Consider the following 25,515-nt stretch of genomic DNA (forward strand, 5'->3'; position numbering starts at 1 on the left):
AACTGAAAACGACCACATACCTCATGGACTGAGAGTTGATCACTAGAGCACTTTAAAGAGGACAGCAGTAAGGAGCAGATGTACACAAAGTTTTAATTTTATTTTTCTCTGGTTGGAGACTCATCTCGTAACATGCATGCATTTCAAAACAGTAACAGTGTCTCAAACTGCTCCTAGCAAACAGACAAGCACAGAGGACTTAGAATTTCTATTTAAAAAACAGCAGTGAAAAAACCTAGAATGCTTTTTTTTTTTAGTTTTAGATTAAACTTAATTTATTCACATTTTTTCAGTTGCACTGATTAGCCCTGCCCACCCTTGTGACCTGTGTGTAATACACTTGCTTGACACAAAACCCAGCTGTGTTCAGCATCGCGCAGCTGAACAAAGACCGGCACAACTTCCGAGTGGTGAAAACTGAAACCACTCCAAATGATGGATGACCAGCAGTTGGCTCCCCAAGCTTCGCCATCGCTATTACACATTATATTCATTTCAAAGAGCAAGGAAAATCAGTAGTGGCGGATACGGACACTGGAGAATGGCTCTGCAGAATAGGGAAAGTTGATAGGCAAACCTGAAACGGGGCATTAAGACACGGGAGAGGATAGCTGTCCTGTTCTTGGAGCTATTTTGAGGACGATCCGTCTCAGATCGGTTACGCAGTGTTGCAAACCAAGTTTAGGACACGCACACCGACTTCTGAAAGGTTTGTACCACCTCGAGGTTAAACACTTTGACCTCCGTGCAGCTTGAAGGGAGGCATCTAAAGACTGCATGGTAGTCACAGGACTGGGCGGCGTCCGTCCGCGCGGCTGAGACACAACCCCTGCCAAACATGGCCCGCGACTACAACACAACCTCACTCTGTGCCTTTCCTGGGCTAAGAGGCGAGTCCCCAGCTGACATCCCCGCTGAAGGCATCTGTGGCAGCGCTCTGGAGGGGAAAGCAGGAGTTTCCTCCCAGAAAAGGAAGTAAGACTCAAGTGTTTTAGTGTTCTTGCTGATTATCATAATCCAATTCAAAAAGAGGATTCTCGGATGTGGGAGTACAGCCTCATTTATGCAGGAAACCTGGAGTCACCTACTACCCCAGAAGTCTTCCCCGTGCTGAATTTCACGATTATGGCTTGTATAATTAAAACCAGGTCAATCGGAGGCGTGTACAAGACCAGAGGGAAGGATCCCACCGCTCCTGGCTGTGAGAAGTGAACTCCTGCTGACATTCCTCTTGAATGCGGCAAATGCCAGGCCCTTTCCCAGCGCTGACACCAAAGCTGACACACAGGCGGGTGCTGCCTGGTACCTCCGCCACACGTGGGTCCCATTAAAGGGTGACCCAAGATGTTCTCCATTGATTTTTATTGCGCTGTTGGGGCAGAACAGCACCCAAACTACAACTCCGCGCTCTGCTTTTGCTCTCCCACTCCTATTTACGCTGTAGGAGCTATCTCAGCAGGGAAGATGTAAGTTCTAGGTTCAAAGCAGTTTTTAGTTTTTAAATTTTGACAGATCAGGCCCGTGTTCAGAAACAGAGAGACCCTCGGTACAGGCCGGGCTACGGATCCCACAGCTCGCTTCTGACACAAACTCACCCTGCTTTTGGGCACTGGAGACACTGCACAACACATTTTTTTTTTTCTTTTTGAAACTCCAGTTGCCCAAAGAATTGCACTGCAATTTCTTGAAAAATCCTGCACTCTGGCCAGGATCCGAGCGATCTGTCTACCTACTGCAAGTCTTTCAGCCCAGGGCGGTTTTCAGTCAAACGCATTTCAGTGTGAAGTGTTTCACAGGGTACATGCTACAGACAGAAATATCTACATTCAGCAAACTAGAACTAAATTCACACCAGAAACAGACAACAAACTAGCACAAGCAGTTGTAAAACCAGAATTGAAAGGGCTGGGTTCTCCTTTTAAATACTCGAGTTAAAAAAGTGACCTAAAACAAGATTAAAAAAACCAAAACAAAACAACAAAAACAAAAGTCCCTTTTAAAAACAAATCAAATATTTGCAGCTTCACTTCTTATTCTGGTAATAAAAATACTGTCTAGAAACAAAAATTAGCATTTTTAACATAATGCTACCTCTCAAAATGTAAACAATATACAAAATGCTTATGTTAAACAAAGTTACATACCTGGGTAATACATCATTAAGTGAGAAGATTGCATTTAATTACTTTAATACACATAGTATGGCAACTTGACAGAAGTGGCAGAATTGGGGAAGTGCTAAAGTGAATAGAGTTTATGGGGCGTTCACGTCACTTGAGCCAGAGACAGCCAATTTAATTCTAACAGGAGTTTGTCTGGAGGGGAATAAGAAAATACAGTTAACTGCTCTTAAGCCCTTAGTATCATGACTACTGTAAAGACCGCTGCAGATCTAACTGCATTTTAATTTTATTCCTGTTTATTAAATTCAGTGAGCAAGGCTATTGCTCCTAGCTATGCAAGCTTCATTCTTCTACTTTCTTTGGGTTGTTTGTTTTGTAGTGTCTCATTGCAGGATGTCTGTGGTTCACAAATTTCCTTCTCTCTTCCTCCCCCCCTTTTTCTCTGCTTTTTTTAATACACAATTTAAACAGCTTCAGAGGTACAAGGTAGTTTCCCAAAAGGAGAATGGCAAACTTACCAGGCCAAAGTTGCAGATTCAATGCAGATTTTTAAAACTGTCAAGAACAAAAAGTGATTGGTATTTAATTTCTAGTTGATAGTAAACTTAAGTGCTCATTGTTTAAGAGAAAAGCAACCGATATAATGCCCACAAAACTAAGCTGATGATACTCTCGAAGTCCTCCCTTTTTCAAAGTGTTCTCATAGCTGCATTTGTTTTGTGGCTTTTCCAGCTACACACCTTAAGACGTGAGACTCTTCAGCCTCTCAGACAGCGGTGTGTTACCCCCACACCACACAGAACAGGGACTGGGCTACAGTGGCAGGAGAAATTTGTCCCGTGTCAAAGAGAATGACCCATGAATGAATAAAAAGATTCATCTCCCATTATGACCCCTAATACTAATTTTTCTGATTTCTTAAAGACTTATTTACAGTGCACTCTTCTGGGCTGAAACTTTAGCCCCCTTTTTTCCCCTTCAAAGTTGAGACCTGTGGGATTCACATCACGAATGTGGGTGCGAACACAAAAAAACCCCAAGCCCACATTCAGAATCCAGACCAGAGCTAGCGTTAGTCTAGGGAAATTACCAGGATGTGATGAGCACCAGTTATCTCTCAAAAGGACCGAATTCCACACAGCGAACTGTAGCACGCGTTACAGCACAGGACAGACATTCGAAACAGCTTATTCCCGAAACAAAGGCATATGTGAAAACAGTTTCAAGGCAGATAAGCAACATGTTTCAACTGCAAGAGGTTTGTTCAAAACGTTAAATCCTGCTTAAAAAGAAAATCAAAAAAAGAACCAAAAGATCTGTAACCGTTGTGCAGCAGAATTAACAAAACCCAAAGCAAGTCTGACAAGCTTGGCTGTGAAAAATATTACAAGCATTCTGGAGACAAAACAGGACGTTATTCAGTCACGCAAATCAGTTCCCATTCCTTAGCGGGGGTAAATAATCTGGTGCAAGTGTTCAAACATTTCCACTCCTTGACTGTCACTCTAGAGAGGGGCATGGAGCAGAGAAGAGTAAAAACAATCACAGCTCAAGTCCCGAGTCCTCTTGAGCAGTGGAACTTGCTCCACAGTCACAGCTCCCAGCACTCCCCACTGGCAGCGAGTCCAATTCCTTCGTGTGCAAGTCACATTGCCATTTAAAAAATAAACCAACTAACCAAAGAACCTCTGTCAGGAAACAAATTCAAGTACCTGTTGCAGATCGGGCAAGTAAGGAAGACTGAACATTAGCTAGATTAACACTGGCAGAACTGCGATGTGAAGCTGTAATCTAAGAAACATGGCAATTCCTGACTGAGGCGCGACAGGGAAACGTTCCAGATAGTCAAATACTATCTTGTAGCTACAGGTACAAAATGCCTTTTTTTCTTTTTTTTCACTTTTATGAAATCTTCATAGCTGGCCAATTTAAAGCACAATGGGTCCGAGCACATTATTATCTGAGGTTGCTCAATGCCTCCACTACTTCTCACACTGGCTTCTTTAGGTTCTAGGAGTTACACCTTCTTAAGCGATCATCTTTGGTAGATGTTCATTTCCCTCGTCTTTCTTGTAAATCAAGTGCAGTTACAAAAAAAGTTTTTGTTACTTAAATTAACCAAAAAAAATATAAAGTGTCCCAGTCTGAATTTACCTAAAGTTCAGCGACTCCTCCTTATCACGGTAATATTTTCCATCCTTGAAATGGTGAGCTATTTTCCTTCCAATTCCTACCAAGAGGGAAATACAAGGGCTTGTATGTCTTTCTGGTATAGACAGTCCAATAAAAGTAGTAGTTTGTGGAATCAGGCACTGCTTCATTCTCACTGAACGTAACCTAGAGCGACCCCTTTTATACAGTGCCACATATCATATCCCTATGGGATTTTCTTGATCAGAGAGGAAAAAATGTCATTAGAAAGAGCAGTGCTGAAACAATGCACTTTTCTTGTTTTAAAAAGCCCTCAAATCTATGTCTGGGCACTTCTGTAACATAAAAACCCACTTTTCCACCTGGGTTAAGTGGACTGTTGGAGGGTGCACCTAGAATTAGTTTTCTCTTAAGTCACACAGTGACACACACTCACTTGCGCACACGCACACACACACTCACACCCACATGCACACCCCACATGCTGCTACAGTGTCTGTTTAGTGTCACAGGCTGCATTCTCTGTTTGGAAGTAGCCCCTCTTCATTGCTTCGCTGAAGGCTGAAGACGACTATGTCAGGATATTGGAGATAAATTCATTGAAGCGTTTAGAGTACTGCTCTGGGTTCACGGTGGAGATCTCTGCCCCAGCCTGCAAGGCAGAGAGGAGAGAGAAGTCACAACACCCTCCTCAAAGGGCAGACCCCATGGCACTGCAAAGGGTGGAGGACGGAGGACAGCAGGGAGAAATCATGTCAGCACAGTCTGTCTCTGCTGGGAAAGACCCGTAACCACCTGCCAGTTCTAGGGAAAACAGCGTCTAGAGAGGTCTAGAGAGATCCCCAAGGAAACTGATTTTAGCTCCAGCTGGATCGTCTACTGACCACTGAGTCACAGCATTGGATTTGTTCCCTCACGGTTTAGAGCAGATTTGGAAGGAGGGTGAAAAACTCTATGTCCCGCTAACCTGGGCTTTTTTCAAGCCCTTTTGGGAAGTTCAGGATTGCTGCCAAGGAACAGGACTGGCCCCAGGAAGGGGGCAGGGTAATATGTCTCCCTGCAGCCAGTCTGTTCCTGCTCTGTGAGGCTGTTAGTGCCACACCAGGCAAATCAAGCACCTCCCAAACCGGGACGTAAATGCAACTCATCTCCAACCAACCAGAGGGAAAGCCTTTCCAAGACAGTCTGAGGAGACAGTAAGTGAGGGAAGAGCTGTTCTTGGGCACGGGATCACTGGAGAATTTCCATACTGGTAGAAAAATCAGTGTCAGGAGACATGACACATACACACGCAGGCATGCAGGCGAAGCAGAAGCCCCAAAGCCCATCCTCCCTGCGGGTGGCAGGCTGCTTACCCCATGTTTCACTGTTTTGGCAGCATGTGCAGCTTTCTTCTTCGCATCGTACGGCGTAAGAATGTCTATAATGGCCATGAAGTACACTTCCTTCTTGGGGGCACCTAGCAAGGCAAGAGAGTCGCTAGCACACCCTGAGCTGTGAGCAAAGCCCAGCTGCACCCCACTCCTTATGAAATACACAGCAGAACTGTTTTGATGCAACTAGCAAAGAAAGCAAGGCAGCTGGAGGCTGTAGAAGGGCAGAAGAAAACGACTGGAAACAGCACACCAGAGGCCCACATGCTCTCTGAACATGCCACTACTCTCCAAGCATCACGGCTACCCATTCCAACTCACACCATCCACAATGAGGGACTGCACAGCAAAGGAGAGACACTCGGTGTGGTCTCTCTCTCTCTCTCTCTCTCTGTGGACAGTTCTTCCACTCCATTTAGCCCAGCCAGAGCACAGGACACCTCCACTGCCCTTCCAGACCTTCTTCCAGGCAATACTCCATGATACTCACTTTCGTGGCTTTTCATGGCATAGACGTCGACAGAAGGGTCGAACTCTCCAGGTCCAAAGAAGCGAGGGTAGTTGAGGAGATTGCCAGGGCTGTCAGGGGGTGTGCCATAGGAGGAAATGGGGTTGCCTCCGAGACCGTCGTTCTCACACTCCTCATCCTCTGCCCGATCCTCCACTTCCATCTCTTCCTGCTCTGCTCGGTCAACATCGTGGATCCCAACCAGCAAGCTGTAGTCCATAATCTTCAGCTGAGCTAAAAACTGAGAGAAGGAGATGAGTGAGAACAAGAGCATTCATGTGGAATGAGAAATCCTCCATCCTACCCTGCCAGTATCTCCCTGAATAGAAAGGGCTGTAGCGAGAGCTAAACCCTTGCTAGACACCAGGGAATCTACACATGAGCTCACATGCCCACTGCTACCAGCACAACCCTGACTGTAATTGCTTGACTGATCCAGGAACAACTTGCTTTTCAGTCACTACTGCAGCCCTTGAGCCAGAGGCCACAGCGAGGATCCAGTTATGGGAGACAGAGTAAATGGTGTCCCCCAGGAAACTCTACCTCCACGTCCCGCTTCAGCTTTTCAAGGAAGTTCTTTTTACTCTCTTCTCCAACATGCAGCTTTTGACCCTCATTCAAGAAGTCGTTGTCCTTGAACGTTGGTAGATCCTTGGCCTGCAACAAAAAGCCTGTGTCAAATTCTCCAAACCCCACTGATCCATTAGCAAGATGTTGATTGCACAGAGACTCTGATGGACTGTGGGCTTGCACCAGGATCTTTTGCCTGTTTATAAGGTGAAGTGGCTCATCGTGTCCACTAAGCGTGAAAACGGCACCAGGCAGAGCACAATATTTGTCAATGAATCTGTGGGCTGAGCTGTACCTACTGGGAAACAGAAAGGAGATGCAGAGAGCAACTCAACTTTAAAGACTGACGGGAAGATGTGCTACAGGCTGAAAGCTTGACAGCTGGACTCCAGCCAGATAGAATCATAAAATCATAGAATCGTTTAGGTTGGAAAAGACCTGTAAGATCAGAGTCCAACTGTTAACCTAGCACTGCCAAGTCCACCACTAAACCGTGGCCCTAAGCACCACATCTACACACCTTCTAAATATGTCTGGGGATGGGGACTCCATCTTGGGACATCCATTTTGTTGGCTTCTGACTGGGGGGGAGGGAAGTGGTGAAGGCTCGAAAAAAAATGCTTCTCTCCCTAAAGACTTGAGGAAAAAATTAAAACCACTGCTTTTTCAGGAATCTGCTTGCAGCAGGCCCCGGGCATTTCTCAGGGATATAAAGAACATACAACCCCTTTGTGCAACTGGGAATTAAATTATTTTGTTCTCAGAATGATACATGAGCGTGTGGTGGCTTTATATAGATTTAATATGAATGGTCTGAGACAAACTGCATAAGCAGAAAAAGCCAGAGACTCAACAGCCACCAAGCTGGGGATGCTTGGGCACGATGAAGCCGTGCCTTGACACCAGAGGATTCGGTGTAAATGGGAGTTCCTTGGCTCATGCCAGAGACCTAATTTTAGGGCACGCCGGAGTAGACTTACTCTGCAGTCCCAAACCTGAAAATCCCATGTGCACATGCAAAACATGTAGTACCATGAGTTACTACTGTGATTTCAACATGACTTTTCACGGTAGCATCACAGCCAAAATTTTGCAGGGGCAGGATTCTTAGTCTTACGTTCTCCTAACAGCAGCAGAAACCAAACCTTCAAACATGCTGAAATATGCCAATAATCTGAGAGGAGCTGCTGTGGTTTATAAAAGCATCTGTTGCAAAAGCTAACTGCTGACTTGACTCAGTTCAGTACGCAGAGAGTACTATGAAGAAATCCTTCCATAAAGACACCTTTGCATTAACATGGGTTTTGGCACTTGTGGGATTGTCCCCCAAGAAGTTCCCCCCACTCCTGATAGTGTCAACAAAACAGAGCAGGGCAGGGCAGCACCAGATCTGCACCATCTCTTCCTGAGCAGTTACTGGGCACAGCCTGGAAGGTGGGACAGAAACAGGTTATCCCTCAGGGCCCTGCTCAATACCCCTTTGGAAAAGGGAAGTCAGTTGGATCCCATCTGCTTCCAAGCATCAGGAGAAAGGAAAGGCTGGCCAGGAATGATCCATACCTTTTCTTTATCGCTTGCTTCCCTGGATACTGTTGAGCCCTGATAAAAGAAGAAAGAAAAGAAAATTGCTGCACTATGTGTCATATTCCTGAAGAATTCATAGACGCCATTTTAATTCCTCCATGCAGAAAAATAATGAAAGTATTTTTAAAACCAGTGCTCAAACTTTTTCATGCCTGAGATAGACTTACAGATCCCCTGGTGTAGCGTAGGCCACTTGGAATGGGGGAATGGAACAACATTTGAGCCTCAAGTGAAGCCCCATCCAGAGCCCCCAAAACCTAATCCCCTGAACAAAAAGCAACACCCAGGACCTTGTCAAGTCGGTGTTACAAAGACCAACTCCCACCCTCCAGGAAAAGGAGCTCTCAGCTCCACAACTGCCCTCAAACCCTCACCTTCAGGTCATATTTCCGGTGCACAGTCAGCCTGTGACTAAACACGTTTCTGGTAACCACCATGTAGGTTTCCACTCCATCCACGGTGAGCCGGTACATGCCAAGGAACTGGGGCAGGAGGGTGTTCCCATGACACTCCACTATGAACTGGAGGAGAGCGGGGAAGGGGAGGGCACAGAAAGACAGTGCTGTCACACAAAACCGATCTCTGACAGAACACAAGCTCAGCAAGAAGGTGATAGCAAAGCCTCCTGTTCCAGCCACCTGATACCGATGTGAAAGGCAAGGAAGCTTGCGAATAGCTCCTAGAATCTCAAGGAAAGCAAGTCAGGGCATTGTAAGAGCCTTCCAGCCCTGAGCTGAGACAGAGCATCCCACTGTGCATGCATGTCCGGCCTGCTGTAACAGGCTAGGTGTGCACGTCCGTCACTCTCAGTGGGGCGAGTCTGTTGTTGGCACAGGCTACCATCAGTTCACGTGGTTATGTGAGTGTATCCGAAAGTAAAGAGCAGAGGGACTGGCAGATAATGGGGACCAGGGTAGAACATCTCCAGCCACCCCAGTTCACCCCTCTTTCCCTGCTGCACGTAACTGTCTCCTTCCTGGTCCCTCTGGAAAATCTAATTCGAAGGACTGAGCACAGATCTCGGGTACCAGTAATCCATAATTCACTGATGTAAGGAGCAGGGTGAGCTGTGAAGGGGCTCAGCACTGTGTGCCATCATTGGCTCTCAGCTGCTAAGGAACACCGCTTTCTCCTGCAAAGCTATCTGCAAGTTCTGCCAGGTTGCACACTGCAAATCCAAGCGCCAGTTCCCCAGCAAATCACAAGATGCTCCCCAAAGTGTTTGCCACCTCCCCTCCCAGGGTTCCAGACTCACCGTACCTGATGGTACTTCTTTAGGATGTTGTGCATCTCTGCTACGTCCTCGCTCGACACTGCCTTAATGACAAACCTCCTGTCGTAGGTGGTGAGGAACCGGGCCCCACATCGGCCTTGGCTGTCACTGTTCACCGGGGCGCTTCGTGTCACCGAGTTCTGAGGGAACCAGAACGAAAAAGTGAGGACGAGAGGCAGAAGCTGCCATCTCCCTAGAGAAGAAAGAAGGGCAGTCCTGGAAAGCAGATGAGACATGGGTGACCAGAGCCAGCTCCACGGCCTGGCTCTGGAGCAACAGACATCCCAGGGACTTTGTGCTCCACCTTGGTAATTGTGACAGTGTCCTGGCCAAGCTTCAGAGCCAACACGCTTCAGTTGTGACTGCTAATCAGCAAGCATCTTTGAGTGCTCAGCACTCCTGAGGTTAACCCCATTGTAGAGAAGTCTGGACATGGAGTTTAGAGCTTTCATCTGGGCCTTCTACTTTTTTATGTGTTTTACTCCAACACCTGGCATGCATTTTTTAAGATGTTTTTTATTAATGAGTTAAGAAGGCAGCATACACAGGCCAAGACTTCTGAGCATTTCCTCCTGGAAATCTAAGAACCAGCAGGGTATTTTCAAGTTTTAAGGAAAAACAGCACAAAATGAATGAAATGACCTGCCTTCTTTTCCATGAAAAAGCAGCTTAAACTGGTAAAAGTCTAATTGTTTGGGAATTCTTTACAGGTCATTCTGAAACCAAAAGCCACCCTCAGCCTCTGCTATTCTTACAACTGGACAAAAAGGATTGTAAGTATAAATAGCTTGGCTGTTCTTCCAACAACCAGCAGCATCTGCCTCTATATCCCTGTCTCCACCCTTAGCAACGAAACATTGCAGCTTCTTTTCATACTTGCAGCACAATTGGAAAATCCCCTGCAAACTGCAGAGCAAGGATCTGCCATGTTCCACAACACGGCTCTTGGTTCTGATGCCTCTCCCCAGGCAGGGGGACTTGCGGTGAGCCACTGCTCTTCACACCTTCCAGGCTCAGCCAAGCAGGTCACCAGTCTCCTGTTTGTTTCCTCCATCACTTCTCAGCAACTGCCTTTGAACTCCACCAGCCCAGTCACCGGTGTTTGTTCAGAAGCCATTTTGTCAACCAACAGTACAGGCTCTCACCAGCATTTCCTCGCCACTGGCGTGAGCAGACGGTGAGAGTTGAGAGCTGTGCTCTGCAACACAGTGGTACTGACACCCGGACAGTGGTCTTCAGCTCAAGGCAGATGTGTCTTTCTGGATCTCAGGGCTGGACAACGTGTTTCATGATGTATTTCTTCAGCTGCTAGTTACACTGTTCTCTCTTTCCCTCGGCTCTCAGAAGAGCTGACAGCAGAGGGAGCTTGCTCTTCTGCAGACAGAGACACGCAGGCAAGCAGAGCCTGCTGCGAAAGAGGGATTTACCATGTCACGCTGCAAGTGAGCCGAGAGGTTTCCTTCCAGAATGAAGCATTTAAAGCTTTTAAAACTTTAATGAAGCAGGGGAAAAACTCTATTCCTGCCAATGGCTTTAGAAACCGTCAGGAAAATACAGGCAAACAAAAAAACCCCTTGCTTCTTGCTGACATTTGCAAATGAGTTGTGCTACAGAGTTTAATCACCCCTCACCTCAAAACCACAGAGCTTTTCCTCTAGTGGAGATGGGAAGCAGAAATCCTGACCACATATGGACATTACCAAATTCACAGCCCTTCGGTTTACTTTGTTCCCTTCCTGTCACTCCCACCTCTTCCACAGTTCGGGTGTTATATTTAGCATTCTGGCTCGATTCCCACGCAAGCCATCACATTTCACCCACCTGAATTCAGCTCAGAGAATGTTTTCTGCTTTCTGTTCTAGCTGGACACTTTTAAAGAGCCCAACTGCTCTGCCCCAGAGATGGGAGAAGTAATCCTTCAGAGCAACAGGTAAAGTGTAAATGATAAACCAGGTATTGAGAACCAACAAGACTGCGGGTGCTTCTGTGTAGAGTTACTTCACATGGTTCTCATAATTTCTTAAAAGAACAAAATTTCTAAAATATACTATAGCGGATGGACTGGGAAAAAAGATAATTAGGAGCTAATGACTTCACTGCATGTGAGTACGCTGAAGGGTATGGAGGAAGCCAGCAGACAGATCTGTTCCCCGGTACGGCCAGCCCCAGGGGCAAGCAGCCTCCTCGAGAGCCATACACGGCCTGGCATGAGCTACTGTCAACAGACCACGAGGCAACGGCACTGCTTCTCCTGGCAAAATGCCATCGCTGCCTAGAGAACAGACCCGATGGCAGGAGGGAAAAAAATAAAATTAATAATCTAACAGGCACGTGCTCAAGAAAAGCATGGAATGAGCAGCTGTGTCGTGAAAAGAAGAGATCTTCCATGCCAAGCAGGAGAGATCTGCATGCGCAGCTCACGGCTCGCAGGTAATTACAAGGCAGTGAGCACACACAGGCACAGCGAATGCCTCCTAACGCAGGGCTCGGCCCTATCTCTGCCAGTGGATGGACAGTCCCCCAGACCGGAGCTGCGACAGGCAGCCACGAGGCAGCAGCCAGCATTCACTACTCCTCCTGGGGATGGCTGGCCCCTTGAAGAAGAAAAGCAAAGATGACTGTCAGTTCTGCTCAGAAAACGTGTCTCACTTTGAGCAAACACCCTCAGAGCGCCCAGCATGCCTGAGAACAGGCAGCAGAGTAGGATGGGCCCTGGCAGCCAGGAGAGAGGCAACTGAGACACAGATACACAAAGAAGCAAAAAGCCGCAGACACCAATCCCAGTATCCTCAAAAGTCACCACTTCTCAAAGAGGGAGCAGGATGCTCCCCCTGGCCTGGGGACAAGGGGCAGAGGATGGGATGCAGGTGCTGCACGTCTGCTCCTTGCCCCATGCCACAGGAGACCAGAAACTGGATCACGTAGACCCAGTGTCTCACCAGCACAATGAGCAATGCAGCTGGAGTAAGAAAACAGATCTCTTCATTACATTTACCTTGAAACAGGGTGAGATCAGGCAACAATCTAGATATAATCGGGGAGAATTCTGACACGCTTGCGGAGGGCGTACGCACAGATGTACGTGGACATGGGCACACAGACAGACTACCAGAAGGAAGCAGTTTGGTGGGATTAGCAGCAACAGCTCTGCTCCCGTCTGCTCTCCCCACAACGCAGGCAGCAGGGAGCATGGCTGGGCTTCTATGTGAAGCAAAGAAGGGAGAGAGCAAGAAGCTTGCATCACTCACCCACGGCTCCAGCACTAACGTGCCTCTCTGGGCATTCCAGTGAGTATTTTAGTTGAAGCCCTTGACCAGCCAGTGCTGGCGTATTGCCAGCCTTTATCAACTGCAGCAGAGTGCCAAAGATACCGGGTTTAATTACCTAACACTTGGCCTGCTAAAGGCCACGCAGCTATCAAAGCCACCCTCTTCTTCGGCACTGGCTTCTCCCTCCTTTCAGAGGTCTCTGAGCAGCCTGCTGCTACACATTGTCCGCGTGCGTAAGATTAAGAGCTGTGTGTGGAAGGGGCCATGCTGCAGCAGCCAGAGTTGCGACATCTCTCTTTCACTGGCTTTAAGCCCAGCACTATTAATACAAGAAAATGCCTCTCCCCTCCAAGGCAAGTCTGAGCCTCTGGCCTTAGGGGATGGATCCCAAAGCAGAAGCCACTTTGCTAAACCCAATTCAACAGCACCAATGCCTGGCACACGCACTTGGTTAAAACAGAACCCAAATCTGTAAAAAAACGACAGACTCATTTTCCTTGCAGATGTTCTGCACTAGATCACTGTTATACTCAAGCTCCCGCCTGTCTGCAACCATCTGCTGCCTCTTATTTTATGCCTAGACTGTAAGTGCTCTGGAGCAGGGACCATCTTTTCATCCTGCAATTGCCCAGTGCCTGGCACAGCAAGATCTACTCCATTGCTGGGCACACTCAGGGTTATGATAAAAGCATTCAAACCATGATTATAAGGCCATAAAAACTGACCACACAAGAATACTGATATCATAGTTTCTCTGCCACCTTGTTTATTCTGTCCTAGGGAAAGGTGTTAGGAGCGCAGGGAGAGAAGAGACGGTACCTGGTAGTCTTGGTCATCAATCCCAAATCTTTCTCGGAGGTTTCGGAACACCAGTGGACAATACTCCTTAAATTTAAAGCGACTTGGCAAGTTTTCCCTAGAGCAAAGCAGAAAAGATATTCTTGTGCAATGACCAGCTTGTGAAATCAAACCAAATTCTTTTCCCAGTTCACTGCTAACCCCCCAGGGTACCCAAACCCCCTCCTACCTACAAGCGCCCTATTCTGCAAGTATTTACCCTCATTGGGGTAGCTTGTTTCTTTGGATGCCTACAGAAGTCATCTGTTCATAGAAATGCTTGCAGGATCCAGCTTTTGACTAATAGGCTCTTTGGATGAGGATGTCTGTCTTACAGAACAATCTCCCTTGTCACAAGCACAGATTTGACAGAATAATTTCTCTCTTTCCTCTTCCTTTGTTGCTTTATTCCGTGCAGTAACACAGCTGCCCCCTGCAATACACTGTTACTGTTTAGAAGGAAAAGCTGGAGAAAGGGGGGGCTCTGATTTCAGATCAGATCAGATCACTCATGTGTCCAAAGAAAGTTCAACACAAGACAAACCATCTCACCCAGAACACAAAGCACAGGGGGTGAATCAGTGCCCGTCTGGCACGTTCCAGACCAGTCCCAACCATCAGAGAGCGAGCTTTGCTGCCAGACCTCGCCAGCCGGGAACAGGGTCTCCCCAGAGCACAGTACAGTGGACAACAGGCAGCGTTCCCCGGCGCTGAGGGAGGCTGCATCTGCTCCCTGTCAGAGCTCCTGTTCTGCCCGGTGAGGAGAAGCAGAGAGGATGGTGCTGCTTGGACACAGCGGGAGACTTTGCCAGCTCATTCTCAATGAGAATCCTTTGTACCAATATGTGGAAAACTAAAATCTATGTAGGAGAAGAGGGAAGAGCAGATACTGCAAATTGTAGGTGCCAGAGAAGACAAACTTTTGAATCACACTCCCACTCTCAAAAGCTGATCCCTGTGAAACTTGGTGAAAACGAAGCATTAATCAGGGAGCACTGCAGACCTGCGCACACACAGAGCCAGGGCGGAGAACACAGCTCTCGGCGCCAGTCACTGCCACAGCTTTAAAAGGGCTTCTGAAAATTGATCTTTTGGGAAAAGCAGAAGGGGTTAACTCCACACAGTCCCCATGGTCCAGGGGTAGAATGCAGCTTCACAGCTGCCTCCTGTGAAGAGTCTCAAAGAGCCAAGGAACCTAGCAGGTCACGGAGAGCAAACTCCTACTCCGTGGTCTTGGGATGTGGGTTCTGCTGGTCAGGACAGGACACCCAGCCAGGGCGCAGCAGGAGTCAAGAGGCAGTCCTGCACCAGTTTCATGCATAACCAAGAATGTGCAGCAAACTCCAGTCCTACGGCTTTGGACAAGCTACACTTTGTGAACCCTAAAATATTGTCTTCTGTCCAGCTCAGTGAATATCTACGCGTAACTAGCTTTGCAGCAGTGCCACTTCTGAGCCTGGCCTTACCAGACTCCTCATCACTCTAAGGATATAAACCAAACAACCAGGCAGCATCTCAGTGACAGACGGAGCCCCCGCCATGTCCTCCTGAGTGGTGTAGGCAGGGCACAGACTCAGGGTATGTGTCCAGCCATGCCAGATCCTCTCGGCGTTACAAGAGGGAACAAACCAAAAGGCCTTCACCATGCCAGTTTCCCCCACAGCAAAGAGCTCTAATTATTATAGAGACAAACAAGTTGGGAAGCACCTACTTACTTGTTGAATAGATGATTGTCCACCTTAATCTTAGTGTAGGCTTTAAAGTCATCAGGCATTAACATGACAGGGACAGGAACATTGCTGAGTTCGTTGATCTAAAAGAGAAAGGAAAGGGAGACTCAAAACCCAGGTTCCACTGCTCTGCAGTTACTGTCAATGGACTTACGGGGATGCCCAATACCCCAGAGGCTGTTTTTGAAGCAATATAACCCATTAAGACTTTCAGAGCAACTTCTTGTACTGAAGCAACCTGGAGAACGCTGTGGTTACAAGTCACAGAAGCATCTCATTCAATAATGTGTGCTCCCGAGCCAGCCTCGGCTCCTTCCTCTGTTCACCTTCCACTGCTCATCCAAGATACAGCTTAGAATTGAGACAAACCTACAGACCAAGAAAGGGCAAACTTTATGTTTTAAATAAACCACCTTTGCCATTATTTAGGAAATGTTGCACCAGCCAATTCCTTAACTAGTTCTCACTGTTACAAATCACAGATGACCAAATTCTTCAATGTGGCCAGCCAGAACAGACTCTGGGTAGCTTTGGTGCAGCACAACGCAGCTCCCCTGTGGATGCCGTTTCTATACTTGCTGTCTCTTGCTGCTCTTAACCCACCTTCTCGAAAGGGATGAGTCACTCCACTAGATTGTTTTTGCTCCTTAGTCATGTGTGGCAGCCACAGGAATACAGGGAAGCAGAAGAATGAACGTTCAGCTACTATTGTGCAGACAGGCTCATGCTACAGCACCCAGCAGCGAAAGCATCAACAGTAAAAAAAGAAATCCAGCTCTGGACTATATCTGGCTACCCTGCTCCAGACAGACCCATGCACTGACAAGGATGTGCCAGCGTTCAAGAGTAGGTCAAGAGGCAGCATGTTTCTGAGCTGCCTTTTCTGAGCGTCATTCATTCACACGGCCTTAACAAGAACCACGAGTCTGCCGAATTGAGCTGCTATTAACACGCTGGATTTAGGAAGCAATTTCATTATAACTCCATTCCCATAATTACTGTGCCTAGCAGGTAACGCTGGAGAAGCACACAACACTGGCAACAGCGGGGTTTGGCTAGGAGTCAGGTCTGGGGTCTGTTCCCAACACCAAACCCTCAGGCAGGTCAAGCAGTTTCCAGCACGCCTGCAGAGCACGCAGCATCTCCCTTAGCCACCGGCCTAAGGAAACGGACTCCAGTTCTGGGATTCCCTGCTCGTTGCATGCAACAGGACAGACGATACTGTCCCAATAGCTGCTGCCACATCTCCTCCAAGGAGGCGGAGGTGACAGGAGGCGTGAGGAAGCCATTCTGCAGCAGGGTCTGTGGCACAGTTCAGCTCTGGAAGCACCAAGGAGGTCCCAGCTCTGGTGATGTGCAGCAAGCTGTCCAATTATAGGAGCAAGCCTTTGACGAGGTACCTATTTTTCACATACTTTCTCCATCGTTACCAATCAAAAACCAGACCAGATTTAACAAATGTCAGACTGGAAAGACAGATACATACATGCTGCAAAGAGAAAATATGACTATTTTCAGAGACAGCCATCCCACACAACAGATAAGCGGAAGGTAAACCGGCCGCCACTCCGTTAAGAGCAGAGATGGTGCTCTTTAAAACCCTGGCCAGTATTTACTTTATAGCAGCACCAAGGAGCATTAAGCACTCCCATAAAGTGCTTTGGGATGTATGGGAAATGCTGCGCAGATGAATGAATAAATAAATAATGTCATACGCCTCCCATCATTTGTAATCACAATGGAGCAGGGAGGCCAGTACCCCCCGGCTTAAGCTAAAGGCTCAATCCTGCACAGAGCCGCTCCTCGAGCCGCAGCTGGAAGAGAGGAAAGGCAAGAGGACGGCAGATGAGGAAGGGAATTCCCAGATCCTGAGGTCCACCTCGCAGCTACCGCAGGCAGCTGTATCCAAGAACCCCAGGCAGTGATTTCCCCTCCGGGTGAAGGAGGGGAGAGAAAACAGCTCATTCTGTACCAAGCAAGAGGCGCTGCCTCCAGCCACTAATTATTGCTGTCTAACAGGAGGGGAAGCCCGACAGCACAGCTCCTTAGACACTCCTGTTCTCAGCCCTCTTCTCGGCGGTGGGTAAGGCACAAACAAGCTATTATCAGCTTGTTCCAGAGCGGAGGAAGGGTGCTGACGGCTGAGAGGGAACAGCGATTTGGAGATTGTCTCCTCCCTGCCAGAAATTCAGACACAAATGCTAGCAAAGTGAGATGTCAAGACGTTTCTGGGTGTCCTCATTTCTGCCAAAGCAGAAACCTCAAAGCGAATGTTGTACCTGTTGCAACTCTCCTGACTGGCAGAAATGGTGCACCAGGATACCTCGTCTCATTTAAAAGATGCCCCCACTCTTCCCAAGATGTAACAGTCTGACAACAGCCAAAAAAATCCCCCCTGCAGAAGCCTTTCGCTTCTTCCAGCTGCGTATGGCAGAGCTTTCTGGATGCTTCGGGATTTCGGCTCTGGAGGAGATGGGGAGAAGGAAGGGATTTGTGCTGGGGACTAGAATCGCTGCCAAAGAGCTGAAACGGCCATTCTAGCCCCAGCACTGACAGCCTGCCCTCCACCTCACAAGGCAGCTTTTGGTCAGATGGCTACTCGGTCTTTGTTCCTGACACCAGTCTGAAAGCAAACATGGGTTTGGTTAGGGGTTTTTTTTTGTTGTTGTTTTGTTGTATTTTATTGTCCTTGGCTTGTTTGTTTTTTAAGCAAGAGAGATGTGCATTGTCTGCTCCCACAGTAGCTCCCATGCTTGACACTTTCCTCAGGATCCCAAAGGGAGAGGAATGAAAAGCCTCCACACTGCCTTGGAAAAGGGATATCCCATACCTTCCCTTCTCGTAGCACCACCCTCAGCATCCAGTGCCCCTTCTTCAGGGCTATCAGGCCAAGTCCTGCAGCACAGTGCCAAGCGAAACACTAGCAGACCTTGCCCAAAGGAAAGCAGCAGACAGCACCGCTCTATGGGGATCCTCTCCTGTCCTTATCATGGTGGAATCTGAGCAGCCTCCGAGAGCAACGTGACTAACGCCTGGCACATGTTTGCTCTCTCGCCTTCTCCCCGGGGAGAGGCGTGTAGCAGGAGATTATATATAGCAGAGTGTGTGTCTCTGTGTATTTATGCTACAGAAGGCAAGGTCACCGCAAGGTGCATGGCAATGGGGTGCCCAGCAACCCCCGGCTCCCGGGGAGCCCGTTCCCACGGGTCTGACCTGCCTGTCTCCCACAAAGAGATGTCACCCAGCTGTAGAAAGTTTGCGTGTACCTGAAGCTTTGGAGATCTCTGGGGCTGGTGCCAGGCATGGGATGGACAGCGAGATCTTGGGCTTGCTTCTTTGCTCTAGAAGAGGCAGCTGCGGAGAACAGGGGTGCAGCAGCAGGCAGCACCACAGTCACGCACCTCGGTCCTGCACCGCAGGGGTCACGGGCTATTCTGAGAAGCACAGCAACTGCGAAGAGCAGGACTGTGCTGTACAGCAGCCAGTGCCTGGGGTATTTCCCCATCTCCACTACAAAGGCTTTAGAGGTCCCCAAAGTGGAAAAACTTAAGAACAGCTAATTTAGAGCACAAGCTCTTCAGACCAGGGATCTGTCTCCAGACCCAGCATGACGCTGGCTTTCTGTAAGTCATCCAGCTTTTTAGACCTAATCTGCCTTTGAATCCTCTTGAAAATAAGCCCATGTTTTGTTTTTGCCTCTTATGCCAGGAGTTATCTATTCCCCCACCGGGTAGAAAACACAGACAACCTGACAGGGCCCAGTCCAGGCTGAAAGCACCATTAAGAAGTGCATTTTGCCACTGCCACCTGCATTTTGCAGAGAGACATAAGACACTGGTCCTGCCCCTCCCCAGGCAAGAGACAGCGTGAATGGCACATGCCCGTCAGCCTCACAAAAGACTGAGACATGCACCGGGCTCGGAGGGTCTCAGTGGAGCTCAGAGGATTTAAAACCAAGACACATTTCAGACAAACCAATTGATATCTTCACTAGGCAACAGCAGGGGCACTAAGAAAGAGATGCTTTGCATTTCTCCGCTAGTCTCACCGTATTCTGAGAACAAAGGAGCAATTTCCCAAGCAAGGCAAGCAGCTCGGTGTGTCCACAGGTCACCCCTGCAAGGAGAGGTAAGGCAGCAGACTGTCCGCTGTGTCAAAACAGCCCTGATCCCAGCCGGAGCCCCGGAGGGGACGGCAGCCAGAGGCCACTGGAGGAGGGACCAGGGCCCGGGGCAGCAGCAGTGGGTGACGCAGAGAAGACCCTCGTCTCTCCAAAGCTGCAACTGCCACCCTCCTCCTCCGTTTGCCCAGCGGCCAGAGGAACAGCAAGCTCAGCTCCGCCGTTCCTCCAGATCCCCAGCCAGCAGCTCTCCGCTTCCCCCCGCAGCAGTGCCCGGGCCCTTCACCCGCAGTCAGCAGAATTCATTTTTGCCTACGCCGCTGAGAAGTCTACAGCCACCCCTGGCCTTACAGGGCTGGAAAAATACCACTTCCCCTCTGTCTGTCAAGCTTTTCTTTCCTGGTCACTTGAATTCTTGAGCAACACCAGTCAGTACGATTCTGTGTGTATCTGTAGCTGATAATTTGTCTTCCCCACCAAAGCCAATTCCTTTTTCAATAAAAGGCACATCAATATTCTGTGTCATTCAGGGACAGCTGTTAGAACGAATGGGCCAGGCATAATTTTGTTTCAAAACCTGACTGTAGCCTCAAAGTGGCAATTACCATTAGTAAATTGATGGGAAAATGCAATTTGTTTACTAACAAGATCCAGATGATGGAGTGTGTGAGTCTACTCTCTAGGATTCTTTACAACAGGAATTTGCCCAGGAAAATAAAAATACTTTGTTCTTCTCAAAGCCTTTCAATCAGGCATCTCAAAGTACTTTGCAAGCATTAGTTAAACTTTATAATACTCTGGGGAAGTAGGTAAAAGACACGTAGCAAAATCACTTTTAACTAGCATGGAGACAAACCCACATCTGCAGCAAAACTCTGCTGCTGCTTAACACAGTACAGCAACTGGGTAACAGTCTGAGAAAAAAAATACTGTTTTCCATGAATTAGAGCATGATTAATCAGTATCCAAGCTAACAAAACCCCCTTGCAATGCTATGGAAGCATGCATCTTGTATTCAATAATTTCTATCAGAGCTCTGGGGACACCAGCATGCTTCAGGAGGCAAAAAAAGCATCCCCTAGTGACAGCAAACCCACCTCTTCCCGTACAAAGTACTTTGAAGCCTGCTGGAAAGCACTCCCGTGTCCTGACAGAGCTGCAGCACCGCGCTGCGTCATGGGCAGAGGAACCGGTCAGTGCTACCCTGCCGCAGGCCAGCACAGGGCAGGCTGTCACCCATCACATCAGTGTGGCCTCGGGACAGCTGGAAAGCATCCACCCTCCGAGTCTACTCGCAGGTAGGCAAAGCTATCGCTTCCCTCGGTTCAAACAAGAGCTGAGGAACGGAAAGGTTAAATGTCCTACACACAGCCACAGGAGTCACTGGCAGAGCAGGCAGCTGAGCCCCATTTTCCTCGCTGAACTACCCAGGAAAACCTTATTTTCTCTCCAGGCCTCAAGAAGGAAAAGGGCTCCTGGTATCTCTATTTTAACTGGAAGTCCCGGGATAAGCAGGTTCAAAGCCACCAGCCTCGATCATTAACACAGGCTATCATGGCCGTCGCCATATGCTGCACTCTCCGGAGGTCAATTAGAGCCCCAGCAGACAGCAAGTGCTGGAAAGGACAAATACACGCTGTTTACCCTGCGCCAGTGCCAATTTATAGGACTTCAACATTTGATATGTGGCAGATGCTGCTCTGGCTAGAATTAACATGGCAACACCAAAAACAACACTGCGGAGAAGGGAGAAGCGTGCTGCAAATCCCAATTTTGCTATTTCACTTGAATACTAAATAGCTGTGTTTTGTACTGGCTGGCACCACTCCTAAAGGTCCTAGGAGATCGGCTGGTGCTTCAGCCAGCAACCGGAGCCACCGGAGCGCAGGAGGCTGCCTCGGGCAAGACCCACACAGCCAACAGAGGAGATCTACCCATTCCCACAGACATTGGATTTGTTTATGCCTACCCTGTGCCCCTGCCAACATCCACAGAGCTCCAGGGATTGTTTCCAGCTGATCAGCTGCCACCTAGAGAACCACCACCACGGTCCGGATGAACTCGACTGTTCATTTAACGAACCCGTAGAAGAGTCACCTGCCCAACACCACCCAAACTCACTGGGATCCCTGCGCCTTGTATGACCAGCACCTTACAACCGTTTCTATGGTTTCCAGAGCATCACACAACACTGCCGTGTTCATCTTGCTGTTCAGAGCGAGATGGCTTCTCCCTTCCAGAACCATCACAACTTTCCCTCTGCCGCTGGCGAGCTCCCATGCACATGTGTCCAGCCAGGGTGTGGAGAACGTGCACAGAGCAACACGCACGTAACCAACACCGAGGAGCTGCGTCTCCTCTTCCAATGCCATGACAACAGCAGTCACACGCAAAGCTTCCCCAGACACCATCTCCACGTTTGCTGAATTTTACAGTGCCTTACAGAAAACTCAGAAATCAAGGGTGACCCTCTGTGACTCCACATCCTTCTCCTGTCTGTACGAGTTCTCCCCTCTCCTTCATGGTTTTCTGGTTCAAAATTTAGCTGCTGGACTAATACCACCCACCTTTGGCCCTGCTTACACCAGCCACAGCCCCACCCCAACCCCAATTCACCCGGTTTCAACACTGGCTGGGGACCACCAGGACAGCCAAGACGCAGCTCACTGTATAAACAGAAACACTCAGAACTGGTGTTCCAGAAACCAGTTCCTGTTCCTGGTGTGCTGACTCCGTTGCTCCTGATCCTCTCCAGACCCATCACTGCCTGGATTCACACCAGCTGCTAACAAGCTTGTTTAAACACAAGGCAGGGCCGAACTGTTGCCAGACTCGGTTAATGGACCCAAGGGAATTTCTTCAGTCAACAGAAATGGTGGATTGCATAAAATGGTTGTTTGTTTGATTTGTCCACGAGAAAGTTCATCTCAAATGCAAGCATTTTTGACAGAATCTTCCTGGCACAGCCTCGTGGCTGTGCTGATAGCATTTTTCTCCCCCTCCCACTGCAAGGATCCCAAGGCAAGGCTCCATAGACACAGCCAAGGGATTAATTCCTCCTTGTAAAACTGCGGTCCAGAAGCCAAGCATTAAATAACGCCGCAAAAGATGTCTAACAAAGTCCAAAGGTACTCCTGAAAATATCTCTCAACTGTCCAGACCCATCTGCTGCGAGCACATGAGCAACTCCACTTGCCATACAACCAGGGCACCGACATCACCTCCCAAACGCAGACCAGGATGAGCAGCCAAAGCCACTGCAGCTCGCAGCCCGCTCTGCAGCACGGCCACGCCAGCCTCCAACCCTCTTCGGCATTCCCAAGGCTCACCCAAACGCAGACGGAGATTGGTGGCAGCGAGGGGGAGGAAAACGAACTAGCAAGGATTTGTCGGGAAATCCGGGGTGTCTGTCCAAGGGTGAGGAGGTCGCAGCTGAAATTTTCCAACCCCCTGCCCAGCCCCTCAGGATACCGTCCTCCCTTCTGGCAGCAATTTCTTTGTAATGTGCATCTGATATAATCTCATTACTAGTTTAGTGTTCGTACCGAATTATCAGCTTGCCTTCCTCCCTTTGCCTAAATATTTCACAGCCAAGTGCTCCAGAAGTTACATCGTCCTGATCCAGTGCCTAAAAAAGTTGCCAGATTCCTAGTACACACACAGCTACAAAACAAAACAAAAAAAAAGCTAATTGCCACCAAGCAACAACTGTCCCTAAGAGGCCACAAACGAAACTCGGAAGAATCCCACCAATTTCCATTTCTTCAGGGCTCCTAACAGCACCACTGATCAAAGGCTGATTAAATTCATTATCCTGCTTCCTGGGCAAGGCTCTGAGCAGCAAGCACTTGGAACATCCTTTGACTCAGAAAGATAGCGCTGTGTTGAACTACATTTGGAAGCTTTCACTCCATCATCAGGCAAGCTAGAAATACAATTCTATTTTTTTGAGCATCTTATTTGTTTCTGTAAAAATTAAACCTAAATCCCTTTCAGTCTCTAGGAAGTATCCATTAATTCACTGGAGAAATAGGTGCTTGAGCCCTTAATTTAGGAAGGAATGAGGTTTCTGAATTCTTTGACCACCTGAATGTTCTCCCAGAACAGTATCCAGAAAGCAACTGCAAACCAATTCCAGTACGAGATTTGTGCCTGCCATCACAGACAAGGGAGAAGTTTCCAGAGAAAAATATAAAGATGGTCTTGGGAACCTCCAAAGGAGGTGGATCAGAGAGCTGAGCCTTCGCTGGCATCTGCCACGGGACCCTCTCCTCCCTCCCAAGACCCATGCCAACCCAGCAACACGGAGCCGCAGAGTCCGGGGGGACACACGTGGCCTGAGCTCTGGCAGCCGAAGCCTAAAGTCAGAGGGAGACAAGATTGGGGCCAAAAAGCCCCTTTTATGTTCCGAGTTGGAGAAGAGAGAGATGTGTAATTCTCCCCGCACAGCCAGCTGAGGAATGGGATTGTCACTGTGCGTGTGGGAGTCCCCTCACCACAACGGGGCCACAGGGACTGCCCTGAGCGAGAAAGCCAGGGGCTGTGACAGGGGACCGTGCCGTGGGTGTCAAACCAGTGTCCCCAGGGCCTCTGGTGCCAGAGCCACAGCCCCCTGCACGCAGGGACACAACCCCAAACGGCATCACCCCCCCAGCCCCGGGAAAACGAGCATTGGGGAAGAGGTGTTGGCAAAGGCGTTGGGGAAGAGGAGACAGGCAGACGGGCGGGCACGAGGGGAACGAGAAGCGTCCAGCAGCAGCGAAGCCTAAAGCCACCCCAGGCAGGAGGATGCGATGTCTGGGAGGGACACCCTGACCCAGGGGGGGACCCAAACGGCCCGGAGATGGGGACGCTCTGGGGAAGGAGCCCCAGCCCCAGAAGAAAGGCGCTGACAGGGACAAGCGTGGGAAGGGGCAGACCCCACGGACACCCTCCTCACGGGGCAGGCACCCACCGGGCCAGGGGACGAGCAGGACCCCAGGGTGCCCTGGAGGGAGAATCCAGGGCAGGACTCGGATTAGGGCACGGATGCCAGGGGGAGGGAAGGCTGCGATGTGGGTGGGTGGGGGAAGCGGGTTTGGGGGTCAGAGCCCGATCCGGGGGGCGAGGGCCCTGCTCTGAGGGGAGGGGCGGGAAAAGGCCCTGCCTGAGGGACAGCGGGGAGGGCCCGATCCGGGCAGGGGGGCGGGAGGGAGCTCGCTGAGGGGAAGGGCTCGCTGTGAGGGGGATGAGGGCCCGTCCCGAGGGGATGCGGAGGGCCCGGGGGGGGGCCCGCGGCTGAGGGGGCGGGAGGGCCCGCGGCGGCCCGCGCTCACCGTGTGGTTGGCCCCCCACATGAGGACGCTGAGCAGCGGCTCCGAGGCCCGGAACAGCTTCACCTTCTGGCACACGAAGTGTTTCTTCTTGGTTTTGGTCTTGCTGGCGCTGAGGGCCGAGCCCAGCGCCGCCCCGACGCCTCCCGCCGACGAGCCCCCCGCGCAGTTCGAGGCCATGGCGGACCCGGACCGGCAGCGGCACCGGGAGCCGGACCGAACCCCCTCCCCCGGGCTCCCCCCTACCAGCGCCTCCGCATGGTTCCGCCCGGCCCGGCACACGCCCCCCGCCCGCAGTGGTACCGCCCGCCCCTGTCAGCCCGTTGGTCCGGCCCGGCCCGTTAGCTTCCCCCTCGCCGCCCCCCTCCTCCGCCGCCGAGGTGGTTCCGTCCCCGCCTCCCCCACCCCGCCCCCGCGGTGGTTCGCTCCCGCCCCGGCCGGCCGAGCCCGCTCCGGCCCCGCTCTGAGGAGGCGCCAAGATGGCGGAGGGCTGAGGGGGTGGGGAGCGGGAGGCACCATGTCCTCGCCGAGGAGGGGGAAGCCCCGGGTGCTCGGGAGCGGGAGAGCAGCGCTGGCCACTGGCTCGCTCCGCCTCAACACGCGGCAGGAACGGGGAGAAGCGCAGTCGGCTGGGGCCGAGAAAGGGAACAGGGAAAGGGCCGGAC

General features: G+C 49.8%; 1 protein-coding gene across 1 annotated transcript; it reads right to left on the reverse strand.

Moving 5' to 3' along the window:
• Nucleotides 1–80: 80 nt before the first annotated feature.
• On the reverse strand, nt 81–25,077 carry PIP4K2B (phosphatidylinositol-5-phosphate 4-kinase type 2 beta). The gene is made up of 10 exons (XM_075443526.1): nt 24,854–25,077; nt 15,404–15,501; nt 13,671–13,767; nt 9,570–9,722; nt 8,684–8,830; nt 8,286–8,324; nt 6,699–6,812; nt 6,138–6,396; nt 5,630–5,733; nt 81–4,926 (listed from the first exon to the last, which is right to left on the reverse strand). Exons 1-10 carry the CDS (start codon nt 25,028–25,030, stop codon nt 4,846–4,848), a joined length of 1,269 nt encoding a protein of 422 aa, XP_075299641.1. The 5' UTR covers nt 25,031–25,077; the 3' UTR covers nt 81–4,845.
• Between the last annotated feature and the right edge of the window lie 438 nt (nt 25,078–25,515).

The sequence above is a fragment of the Opisthocomus hoazin genome, chromosome 26, assembly GCF_030867145.1.
Source record: "Opisthocomus hoazin isolate bOpiHoa1 chromosome 26, bOpiHoa1.hap1, whole genome shotgun sequence".
Taxonomy (NCBI): domain Eukaryota; kingdom Metazoa; phylum Chordata; class Aves; order Opisthocomiformes; family Opisthocomidae; genus Opisthocomus; species Opisthocomus hoazin.